Consider the following 11106-nt stretch of genomic DNA (forward strand, 5'->3'; position numbering starts at 1 on the left):
ACCGGCAGGCCAGAAGGGCTGCAGCTGCGGTGGTCGCGGAAGCAAAAACTCGGGCATGGGAGGAGTTCGGGAGGCCATGGAGAAGGACTTCGGTCGGCCTCAAGGAGGTTCTGGCAAACCATCTGACGGCTCAGGAGTGACAAGCAAGGCCTACCCCAGGCAGTTCTCAGCAGGGGGGGTGGAGCTGCTGACCCGGACAGGGGACATCGTTGGGGGATGGAAAGAGCACTTTAAGGAACTCCTAAACCCGGCCAACATATCCCTCTAGAGGCAGTGCCTGTAGACTTGGGGGGTGCACCAATATCCCTGGCAGAGGCCGCTAAGGTTGTTAAATAGCTCCTTCGTGGCCAGGCGCCGGGGTGGATGAGATCCGCCCTGAGTTGCTGCAGGCGCTGGACATTGTTGGGCTGTCTTTGCTGACACGCCTTTTTAATGTTGCATGGGGCTCGGAAACAGTGCCCATGGACTGACAGACCGGGTGGTGGTTCCCATTTTCAAAAGGGGACGGAGGTGTGCTCGAACTATCGTGGAATCACACTTCTCAGCCTCCTGGGAAAGTTTATGCCAGGGTACTGGAAAGGAGGCTCCGACCGCTGGTGAACCTCGGATTCAAGACGAGCAGTGCGGATTCCGTCCCGGTCGTGGAACTGTGGACCAGCTCTTCACCCTCGCAAGGGTCCTCGAGGGGTCCTGGGAGTTTGCCCAACCAGTCTTCATGTGTTTTGTAGACTTGGAGAAGGCTTTCGACCGGGTCCCTCGGGAATTGTTGTGGGGGGTGCTGCCGGGGTATGGGGTTCCGGACCCGTTGCTACGGGCTATCCGGTCTCTGTACGCCTGCAGTAGGAGCTGTGTTCGCATCCTCGGCAGTAAGTCAGACATGTTCCCGGTGGGTGTTGGTCTCCGCCAGTGCTGCCCTTTATCACCGGTCCTGTTTGTGATTTTCATGGACAGGATATCTAAGCGCAGCCTGGGGGTGGAGCAGGTCAGGTTTGGGGGTCTTGGGATCGCCTCTCTTCTGTTTGCAGATGATGTGGTCCTGTTAGCATGGTGCTCTGCCGGAAACCGGCGGATTGCTCCCTCCAGGTGGGGACAGAGTGCCTGCCCCAAGCGAAGGAATTCAAGTATCTCGGGGTCTTGTTCACGAGTGAGGGTAAGATGGAGCGGGAGATCGACAGGCGGATCGGTGCAGCTCCAGCAGTAAAACAGGCGCTGGACCGGTCTGTCTTGGTGAAGAGAGAGCTGAGCCGAAAGGCGAAGCTCTCAATTTACTGGTCAGTCTACGTTCCAATCCTCACCTATGGTCACGAACTTTGGGTAGTGACCGAAAGAACGAGTCATGAATACAAGCGGCCGAAATGAGTTTCCTCCGCAGGGTGGCCGGGCTCAGCCTTAGAGATAGGGTAAGGAGCTCGGACATCAGGAGGGAGCTTGGAATCGAGCCGCTACTCCTTCGCATCGAAAGGAGTCAGCTGAGGTGGTTCGGGCATCTGATTCGGATGCCTCCTGGACGCCTCCCGTGAGTGGTTTTCCAGGCACGTCCTACTGGGAGGAGACCCCGGTGAAGACCCAGGACACGCTGGAGAGATTACATCTCCCGGCTGGCCTGGGAGCGCCTCGGGATCCCCCAGAATGAGCTGGAAAGTATTGCGGGCGAGAGGGGAGTCTGGGTTAACCTGCTGGCTCTGCTGCCACCGCGACCCGACCCCGGAATAAGCGGATGAGAATGGATGGATGGATTTGGATAAAAGTGTCTGCTACATGACATGTAATGTTGTTCTTTTTATTTAGAGGTCATGCTTCTCTCATACACAACTAATTCACAGATTTGTCAGTGATAAACCTCTTGAACAATAAAAGCCCCACTATGTAGTTTTTCACTTTTGGCGCCCCCTTCAGGTTTTTAGGTATTTAGATATCGATTTCAGTGTCGTAAATACCCAGTGATGATAGATGCAGCCTCGCATACACTTGTATTGAGTTGGGATCATGTGTTGTCCTGTATTATAATATTATTATTATTTGTATGTGTCACGGGTTATAAAAGGTGACGAGGGGGGAGGTGACGCGAGGGTTTTTTTGTTTGGAGCGCGCTGACCGACGGCGGACTTGTTGAGCGGACTCAGAACGGCAACAATCCGGCGACTGTTTCTATTTTGGATTCATACCAACGGGCGTGATCACTAATAGAAGACTGCGCAGGAACACTGAACTGGCCCAGCACCGACCGGACTAGGGTGAAGGAGCACGGGGATTGAACGCGGCGCCTCGCCACGTCTCTGCCTGGTCGATCAGCTGTTTGCCGTTTGCCGGCTTTTTTGGGGGGTGGTGGGGGTGGGCGCGTGCGTGCAGTCATTTCCTTTTGTTTTGGGGGACTGCAAATGTGGAGTACGTGTGATCGAATACAATATTGTTGACAACACCAAAAAGCTACCCTTATACTGGAGCTGCGAGCGTGGAGTGGCACTTTATGACATTGCGTAATCACTGCCAGAAAGCAGGTCGAGTACATCCGCCGGATGTACCGGGCGGCTCCAGAATCTTACATAGCGGAGTTATTTCCCCACAGACCCCCGATGGCAATAGCGGAGACGCAAATCGGCATTTTAAAAGTCATTGTAGCGGCACCATTTTTTTCAAGCTCCAAAAGTTTCATAGTGGGGCTTTAACAGTTTAATATGAGATTCATAAGATGTATAAATGTATGTTACTATTTTCCACAGACGTCCAGCAGCTGTTGGTGGTTAAAGAAGAGGTTCTTTCTGAGCACCAGGTCTGGATCTCCAGTCTGGACCAGGTCCATCCAGAGCCCCCGCTAGTTAAAGAGGAACAAGAGAACTTGGAGCCCCCCCACATTAAAGAGGAACAGGAGGAACTCTTGACCACTCAGGAGGGAGAGCAGCTTCAAGGGCTGGAGGAGGCTGGTCTCATGTTCTCATTAACTCCTGTGAAGAGTGAAGCTGAAGAGGAAGGTCAGTCCTCTCAGCTTCATCAAAGACAAACTGAACAGATGAAAATAGAAGCTGATGGAGATGATTGTGGAGGACCAGAACCAGCCAGGAACGCAGATCCAGATAGACCTCCGGATCCTGACGAAAAAACTGGAGACTCTTCAGAACCAGATACTGATGACTCTGTTGATTGGAAGAAGACCAGAGAACCTCAATCAGGCTTAAACTCTCTGAATAATGATGAAGTTTATGTCGGTGATTCAAAATGTAGTTCTAGTGAGAAACCATTAAGCTGCTCTAAATGTGGGAAAAGATTTCACCTCAAAGGAGATTTTGAGAAACACATGTTAACTCACACAGGAGAGAAACCTTTCAGCTGCTCACTCTGTGAAACATCTTTTACACGGAGGAGAACTTTGAGAAGTCACATGTTAACTCACACAGGAGAGAAACCGTTCAGCTGCTCACTCTGTGAAACATCTTTTACACGGAGGAGAACTTTGAGAAGTCACATGTTAACTCACACAGGAGAGAAACCGTTCAGCTGCTCAGTCTGTAAAAGATCTTTTACACAGAGAGGAAGTTTAAAGAGACACATGTTAACTCACACAGGAGCGAAACCATTCAGCTGCTCACTCTGTAAAACATCTTTTACACGGAGGAGAACTTTGAGCAGTCACATGTTAACTCACACAGGAGAGAAACCTTTCAGCTGCTCACTCTGTGAAACATCTTTTACAGAGAGAGGAACTTTGAAGAGTCACATGTTAACTCACACAGGAGAGAAACCTTTCAGCTGCTCACTCTGTGAAACATCTTTTTCACGGAGGAGAACTTTGAGGAGTCACATGTTAACTCACACAGGAGAGAAACCGTTCAGCTGCTCAGTCTGTAAAAGATCTTTTACACAGGGAGGAAGTTTAAAGAGACACATGTTAACTCACACAGGAGAGAAACCTTTCAGCTGCTCAGTCTGTCAAAGATCTTTTACAGAGAGAGGAACTTTGAAGAGTCACATGTTAACTCACACAGGAGAGAAACTGTTCAGCTGCTCACTCTGTAAAACATCTTTTACACGGAGGAGAACTTTGAGGAGTCACATGTTAACTCACACAGGAGAGAAACCGTTCAGCTGCTCAGTCTGTAAAACATCTTTTACAGAGAGAGGACCTTTGAAGAGTCACATGTTAACTCACGCAGGAGAGAAACTTTTCAGCTGCTCAGCCTGTCAAAGATCTTTTACAGAGAGAGGAACTTTGAAGAGACACATGTTAACTCACACAGGAGAGAAACCGTTCAGCTGCTCGGTCTGTAAAACATCTTTTGCACGGAGCAGTCATTTAAAGAGTCACATGTTAACTCACACAGGAGAGAAACTTTCAGCTGTTCAGTCTGTAAAACATCTTTTACAGAGAAGGGTCATTTAAAGAGTCACATGTTAACTCACACAGGAGAGAAACCTTTCAGCTGCTCAGTCTGTAAAACATCTTTTGCATGGAGTGGTCATTTAAAGAGACACATGTTAACTCACACAAGAGAGAACTCATTTTAGTTGGTCTGGTTTTGGTAAAGTTCACATTTATTCCACTCCCTCACTTATCAACAAGACCTTGAGAAACTAGACCTCCCTCGTTTGGGGCAGTGACTCACTTCCAACCGGGAGGACTCTATCCACTTAGGGCTCGAACACACCCGACGCGACTCTAAAAAGCGCAGCCGCACCAAAAAACGCCTTGTCAAAAACCTGCCGGGCAAAACAGCGCAGTGCGCCTGTGGAGCGGACCTGCATGCGTAACCAACCATTGATTTTGGGTTCAATATATTTAAGAAAAAAGAAAGGAAAGAGTACGGCAAACACCACCATCTATTCCATGAGTTGTGTCTCGATGGCGAAGCTTTCAGTTGCACTTCCGACCGAGCAGAAGTTAGTTTGAGTCGTGTTTAGATTTAGAATTATAAAGATCTTCGTAATTAAATACCGCTAATATAATATATAATTTGAGGTTCTCCTCGGGAAAACATGAAGGAAAGCCTCCTGCTTGATTTGATTGGCTGTATTGGCCGAGTGTGACATTGATGAGCTGTGCGCCTCCGCGCCTCGTGCTTAAAGTTGAGAATATTTCAACTTTTAAGCGCGCCTGAAAAACACAAGAAACCCGCGCCGTACCATAGGTCAATGGTTTTGCGGGCGATGCGTTTTTGAGAGGTGCGTCTGGTGTGTTCGAGCCCTAACCACTACGAAGCCATCTCCACTAAGAGAATATTATCTAAGCAGAGAAGTCACCGTGTTTGTTTTGTTTAGCTTTACCTGCCCTGTTAGTTGTCATCGGGTATTTTATGAACCCCTGAGTCTTCCTGTTGTGCTTGTAGCTGCTGTCATAGCGATCCAGTCTGCTGAGCTTTGTTGAGTTGAGATCCTCCACCAAGAATATGTCAGCAGACTGTATTTCATCAGTTATCGGTCCAGTGACGCGGCTTTTGTGTGATACAATTACAGTTACTGTACATTACTGCTGTGGTGAGGATCTGCCTTGTTTAGAGTGCTTTCTTATTCTGTTTCTTCTTTTCTAACTAACTGACCCACACACCATTATTGCTTGTGGGCGGAGTCTCAACAGCGCCATGGCATCAGACCCAGCCAGGTCCAATGAACCCTATGAGACGTGAAGTCACAAAGACTCCGGGGAGGAAGCAGAGTTAATCATGTGTGATAGAGAGATGAAAATGCATTCATAAGGAGAGAGAAAAGAGGAGAGAGGTGCTCCGTGTATCCTAAGCATCCATAAGGAGAGAGGAGAGAGGTGCTCAGTGTATCCTAAGCGTCCCCCAGCAGCCTATCAGCCTATAGCGGCATCTCTAGGTCCGGACCAGGTGAACCTGGTTTAGGTATAACTATCAGACCATCAAGAGGAAAGTCTTCAGTCTACATGAGGGCAGGGTTTTTCCTGCATAGAGATTTTTTTTTACTTATACAGGCCGCATATCATTATATAAAATGAAGTGGTAACATCAAGTGTGAAGTCATATGTGTCATTGGAACTGGTGGCTATTAGCTAGCTGTTGCTATTTTAGGTTGACGTGTGACGACAAATTTATCCTTATCTGGTCAAATTTCGTATGTCATTTTTAGCTGAACTCGTGAATATCATCATACCAGAACTTTTCTTTAGGCTCTTTTGTTCTCTGCGCAGACAAGGAGCAGCGTGAGAGTCACTCTGAGTCTGTAAGGATGCACTGAAGCTATAATTCACAAGGCAAACATACAGAGAGAGGAAAGGTGGGGTTGCAAAGGGACATGCGGTCTCAGACTGGAGCAAACAACGGGACTGGGTGACACTGGGAGTCAAAACATCCAGAGGCCTGAAAGCACTCCGATGTTCTGGCAGCCCCAACATAGTCTTATGCAGTCATAATTATTGATGAAGTGTATGCCCTCCATCCCCCCTCCCTTTCTTGCTTCTTCCTCCTTCCCACGGCATCCATGGGAGCAGTGTTCTGTCTGCTTTCCCAGTTGGTGTTCTACCTACGAGGTGATAGAGAGAAAAACAACAAAGCACTCTGCCATACCATAATAAAATCTGTTATTGTCCCTCGCAAGATGAACTGAGCTCTGCTCGGAGTTCAGTAACACAGTTCCATTTAGAAGAAAGATTAATGATACATTTTCCACCACACTGTACTACACCCTAGAGGTAAATATTGGATATGTTACTCTACTACACCTCAGAGGTACATAGTAGTTTTTACTGTACTACTTCTCAGAGGTACATTTTACTTATTGATTTAGTTTTCTTGCTCAGATCTTCTGCTCTCCAGCTTCAGGCTGCGTTTGCTTCACTGGAACGTCCCTGATGGGAGGACTGGTTCCTCCTCTTCTGCAGTCCAAGGCTTTATTATATTGTTCTTCATGAATAAAAGTACTATTAATGACAGCGCCAGCTTTTTATTTAGAGGTCATGCTTCTCTCATTCACAACTAATTCACTGCTTTCTCATTGATAAACCTCTTGAATAATAAAGAGTTTAATATGAGATTCATAAGACGTATTAATGCATTTTATTATTCTCCAGAGGACCGAGAGCCCCCCACATTAAAGAGGAACCGACATTGTGTTCCATAACTGAAGAATGACTAAATTGAGGAAATAATTGTGGTTAATTGTCTCCTTCCTCCTTTCTTCTTCAACATCATCCTCTACTGATCTCTCTTTGAGATTTAGGGAATCCTTTGTTTTAAGACGTGAATAGTTGACCTTTTGCGAACGTTCTCCCTTTGATTCACTAGTATTGTCACAGCTGTTCAAGTCATCTGTTGTTGTTTTCTTGGTGGCTCACAAACATTTGGAAAGTTCAGCCACTGTTTCCACCAAAATGACTTCAGTTCAATGTTGTTCTTCCATATTTGTCCCAGTATGTAACCAAGCTGCAGCTGCTGCTTTTTCTTTTCAAACTAAATATGTGTGTTCATGATTAATGTTTAAATGGTTGCTTAAGAAAGTTACATTTATAATTTCCATGTGAAATGAATGTTCTTCATTTATGAAATGTATTTTTCACTGGTATGATTTCCACTCTGTTACATCCAGATTATGATAATTAAATGAAATCAACAAATATTAAGCATATCTATGTGGTTACTTGCAGGTTATGAATTGGTTAAATTATATAACCCAAAGATGAAAAATTCGCAGTGCCGAAAACGCGCCGCCAGGAGAAAAATGTTTATCGCAACCACACACGTCTGTACGTTGAGACGCTTTTGGTCTGAACACCGAAAGATAGTATCTCATAATATATAGTATCTCATAATTATGACTTGGCATCTCATTAATATTAGACTCGAAGAAGACATCTGATTGGTCTTCTCATTGGCGGATGAAACGTGAATCTTGGGGCGCAAAAATTTGCGCCCTGGCCAATGACATCGTTTCTTATTTCACGTGACTGGACTATTCGGCCAATCAGAGACCGGTATCATTCCCTCAGCCCAGAGAGCTCCACGGAGCTACGCGAGCAGGTTGCTAAACTTGCTAACCGGAGCTGGTTAGCTGGAGGCTCAGTCAGTAATGCGCTGTTTAGTTTCCCCTTTCTGTTGTTCCAAAGTCCTGGGACTGAAACTCTCTGGACTACAACGGGGTGAGGGATCTAAAGAGCTTCAGACAAGTGTAAGAAGCACAAATCTTGCCGCAGTTATCTAGCTAACAGCATGAAGCTAACCGTGTTTGAAGAGTCTAGCAGAGCAGCAGAAGGAGACCAAATTGGCATCGAAAACACAACGAAGAAGTTTACGAAAAACAGACACATTCCCTCAAGAATAATGGAAACAGGCTCGTCACAGACATGATTGACTTTAACCAGAGAGTTATTGAGAAGTTTGCCAACTTTAAAGAGAGGAGGACTACTTTTCTTTACACATAGTGGGGCTACTCTGTCAAACACCCAATGTAACATGTGCTGCATCTCTTTCTGACTATTCTGCTCTGAACCTCTTTCATGTGAGGGTGAAACTCTTTTATTCTTTAAACCTCTGAAACCCAACTCAATGTTCCTTAAAGTAACATTATGTAACAATTGTACCTTAAAATAACAGCTTGAAAAAAATTGTGCCGCTACAATGACCTTTAATATGGTGATTTGCGTCTCCGCCATTGCCATCGGGGGTCTGTGGGGAAATAACTCCGCTATGTAGGATTCTGGAGCCGCCCGATCCGGGGCGGATGAACTTCGACCTGCTTTCTGGCAGTGATTACGCAATGTCATATAGTGCCACTCCACGCTCGCAGCTACAGTATAAGGGTAGCTTTTTTATGTAGCTTTTTGGTGTTGTCAACAATATTGTATTCGATCACACGTACTCCACATTCAAACATTTAGAAAACAATGTATATAGGCTGAAAACGCGATCGGTATTTCATCTAAACTAAATGTTGTCATTCTTTTGGTTATGTTGTAACAATTCGCCCTTAGCAACTCAATCAAGGGGAAAAGGTACAATACGCAAAAAAAAAGGGAATGGGCGGATCTGCGTGTTTTGGTGTTAACTCTCTGCTCAAATGGTCGTAAAAGAAAAACACAGTCGATATGCGGAAACCCAAATGTTATTATATTAAATCAAATTCAATGCATCTGAAGCCCCCAAAATGAACACACTACAAACAATCAAACCCACTCAAAACGAAGTATAATCCCCGGATCCCGACAGTCCCAAAGTCTTTGCAGTCCCCCAAAACAAAAGTAAATGACTGCACGCCCCCCCCTCCCCCCAAAAGCCGGCAAACAGCTGACCGACCAGGCGGAAACTGGCGAGGCGCCGCGTTCACTCCCCGCGCTACTTCACCCTAGTCCGGTAGGTGCTGGGCCAGTTCACAGTGTTCCTGCGCAGTCTTCGTATTAGTGATCCCGCCCGTTGGTATAAATCCAAAATAGAAACAGTCGCCGGATTGCTGCCGTTCTGAGTCCGCTCACAAGATAGCGCGCTCCAAACAACAACAAAAACTTGCGTCACCTCCCCCTCGTCAGCTTTTACAACCCGTAACACGTACAAATAATAACAATAATAATAATTATAATTGTAATACAGGACAACACATGATCCCAACTCAATACAAGTGTATGCGAGGCTGTATCTATCGTAACTGGGTATTTACGACACTGAAGTAAACGTTAAATACCTCAAAAACTGAAGGGGGCGCTAAAAGGGAAAAACTACATAATGGGGCTTTAAAGAATTCTGCTCTGAACCTCTCATGCCCAAAGTTACAGTTTGTTGATAGTTGTTATTGGACAGTGTTGAGCACTTTGTGTTCTTGAAATAAAGCTTTGTTTTTTACAATATTCTACTCAAAACCTCTTTTCTTCTCATTGCTGAGTGCTATTTAAACCGCGTCGCCCAACTGCGCCCCCCCCCCCCCCCCCAAATGTCACCAGCTGCCACTGATATGTATATATACATACACATATCTATATATATATATATATTAGTGCTGTGAAAAATAACGCGTTAATTCAATTACAGGTTTAACTAGTTTTTTTTTTTACGCATTTAACGCATGCGCAGAATGAGCTTCCAATCCGTCTGTTGTTGGTCGTCGGGACGAAAAAAAAGTCACTTGCAAAATGAGCTTCCAATACACCACTTCAATCTGAACTCTGTCCGCTCTCATGCAGACGGTCTGTTCATCGGTAATGATCCTTCCGCAGGTTCACCTACGGAAACCTTGTTACGACTTTTACTTCCTGTAGATCAGGGTCTCAACACGTCGATCGCGACCTGCCAGTCGATCGCGGCGTAGTGTCGGTAGATCGCATGACATTAAAAGATTGGCCCGCCCCCTGACATGTTCTCTAGAGCACGTCTTTGTTCTTTTATTAAACTAAACGTCTGTTGTTGATCGTATCTCCACAGCAGCATGTCATTTCTGTCTCTACGCATTGCGTTAACACTTATCGATCTCCGTCTCGCGCGCCACAGAGCTCCGTGCGCGCATCGGGACCGAGCAAAAGAAAAGTCACTTGTCAATCTGTCCCCGTGTCCAGGCCGGTGAGGTTTCAGCTTTGCAGCGGTGTCCCCGCCGTCCCTTTCATCACGGCCCAGTTCATGAAGAAAACCCACAGTCAGTTTGCCTCAGCAGCTGCTAGAGGAAGACTAGAGGCCTTTAGATTGTATCATGGTGGAGTTAATGGTTGACAAACAAGAGAAAAATGTTCTGTTTAACCCTCCTGTCACCTTTACATTTACTAACATATTTTACCCTCGGGGTCAATTTGACCCCAGCAATTAAAACCTCCAGAAAATTATTAGAATTAATATTGCTTCTCAAGTTTAAGTGTGAGGTACTTTATGTTTGTTTGTTGACTACCTAAATAGCCCTTTAAATAAATAAAAAAGTTGATATTTCTTATATGTTTGACACAGTGAAAAACAGCCTGGGGTCAAATTGACCCCAAAGAACACCGACATTAAACATTGAATGGGGTCAAATTGACCCGAAAGGTAACAGGAGGGTTAAACATTCTGTTTAGGATGAAGATGTATTAATGTTCCATATGGAAGAAAACTGCTAAATAACTGCTGAGTTGCAGCACCATTGTATAGAATAATGTATAAATGTATATATCCGTCTCTTGTCATAAATCTCTATGTTCTCACAAAATATACC

The 11106-nt window shown here is 45.5% G+C and overlaps 1 protein-coding gene across 1 annotated transcript; it reads left to right on the forward strand.

Moving 5' to 3' along the window:
• The first annotated feature begins 2362 nt into the window (after positions 1–2362).
• LOC130201153 (gastrula zinc finger protein XlCGF26.1-like) lies at positions 2363–7563 on the forward strand. Its single transcript, XM_056425881.1, has one exon. The coding sequence runs from the start codon at positions 2690–2692 to the stop codon at positions 4373–4375; it is 1686 nt and encodes a 561-aa protein (XP_056281856.1). The 5' UTR covers positions 2363–2689; the 3' UTR covers positions 4376–7563.
• Positions 7564–11106: the final 3543 nt, after the last annotated feature.

This window comes from Pseudoliparis swirei, chromosome 11 (genome assembly GCF_029220125.1).
Source record: "Pseudoliparis swirei isolate HS2019 ecotype Mariana Trench chromosome 11, NWPU_hadal_v1, whole genome shotgun sequence".
Lineage (NCBI taxonomy): Eukaryota > Metazoa > Chordata > Actinopteri > Perciformes > Liparidae > Pseudoliparis > Pseudoliparis swirei.

Excerpts from the sequence above, each read along its gene's own strand:
- LOC130201153 (XM_056425881.1), top strand. The coding sequence starts at position 2,690 with ATGTATAAATGTATGTTACTATTTTCCACAGACGTCCAGCAGCTGTTG.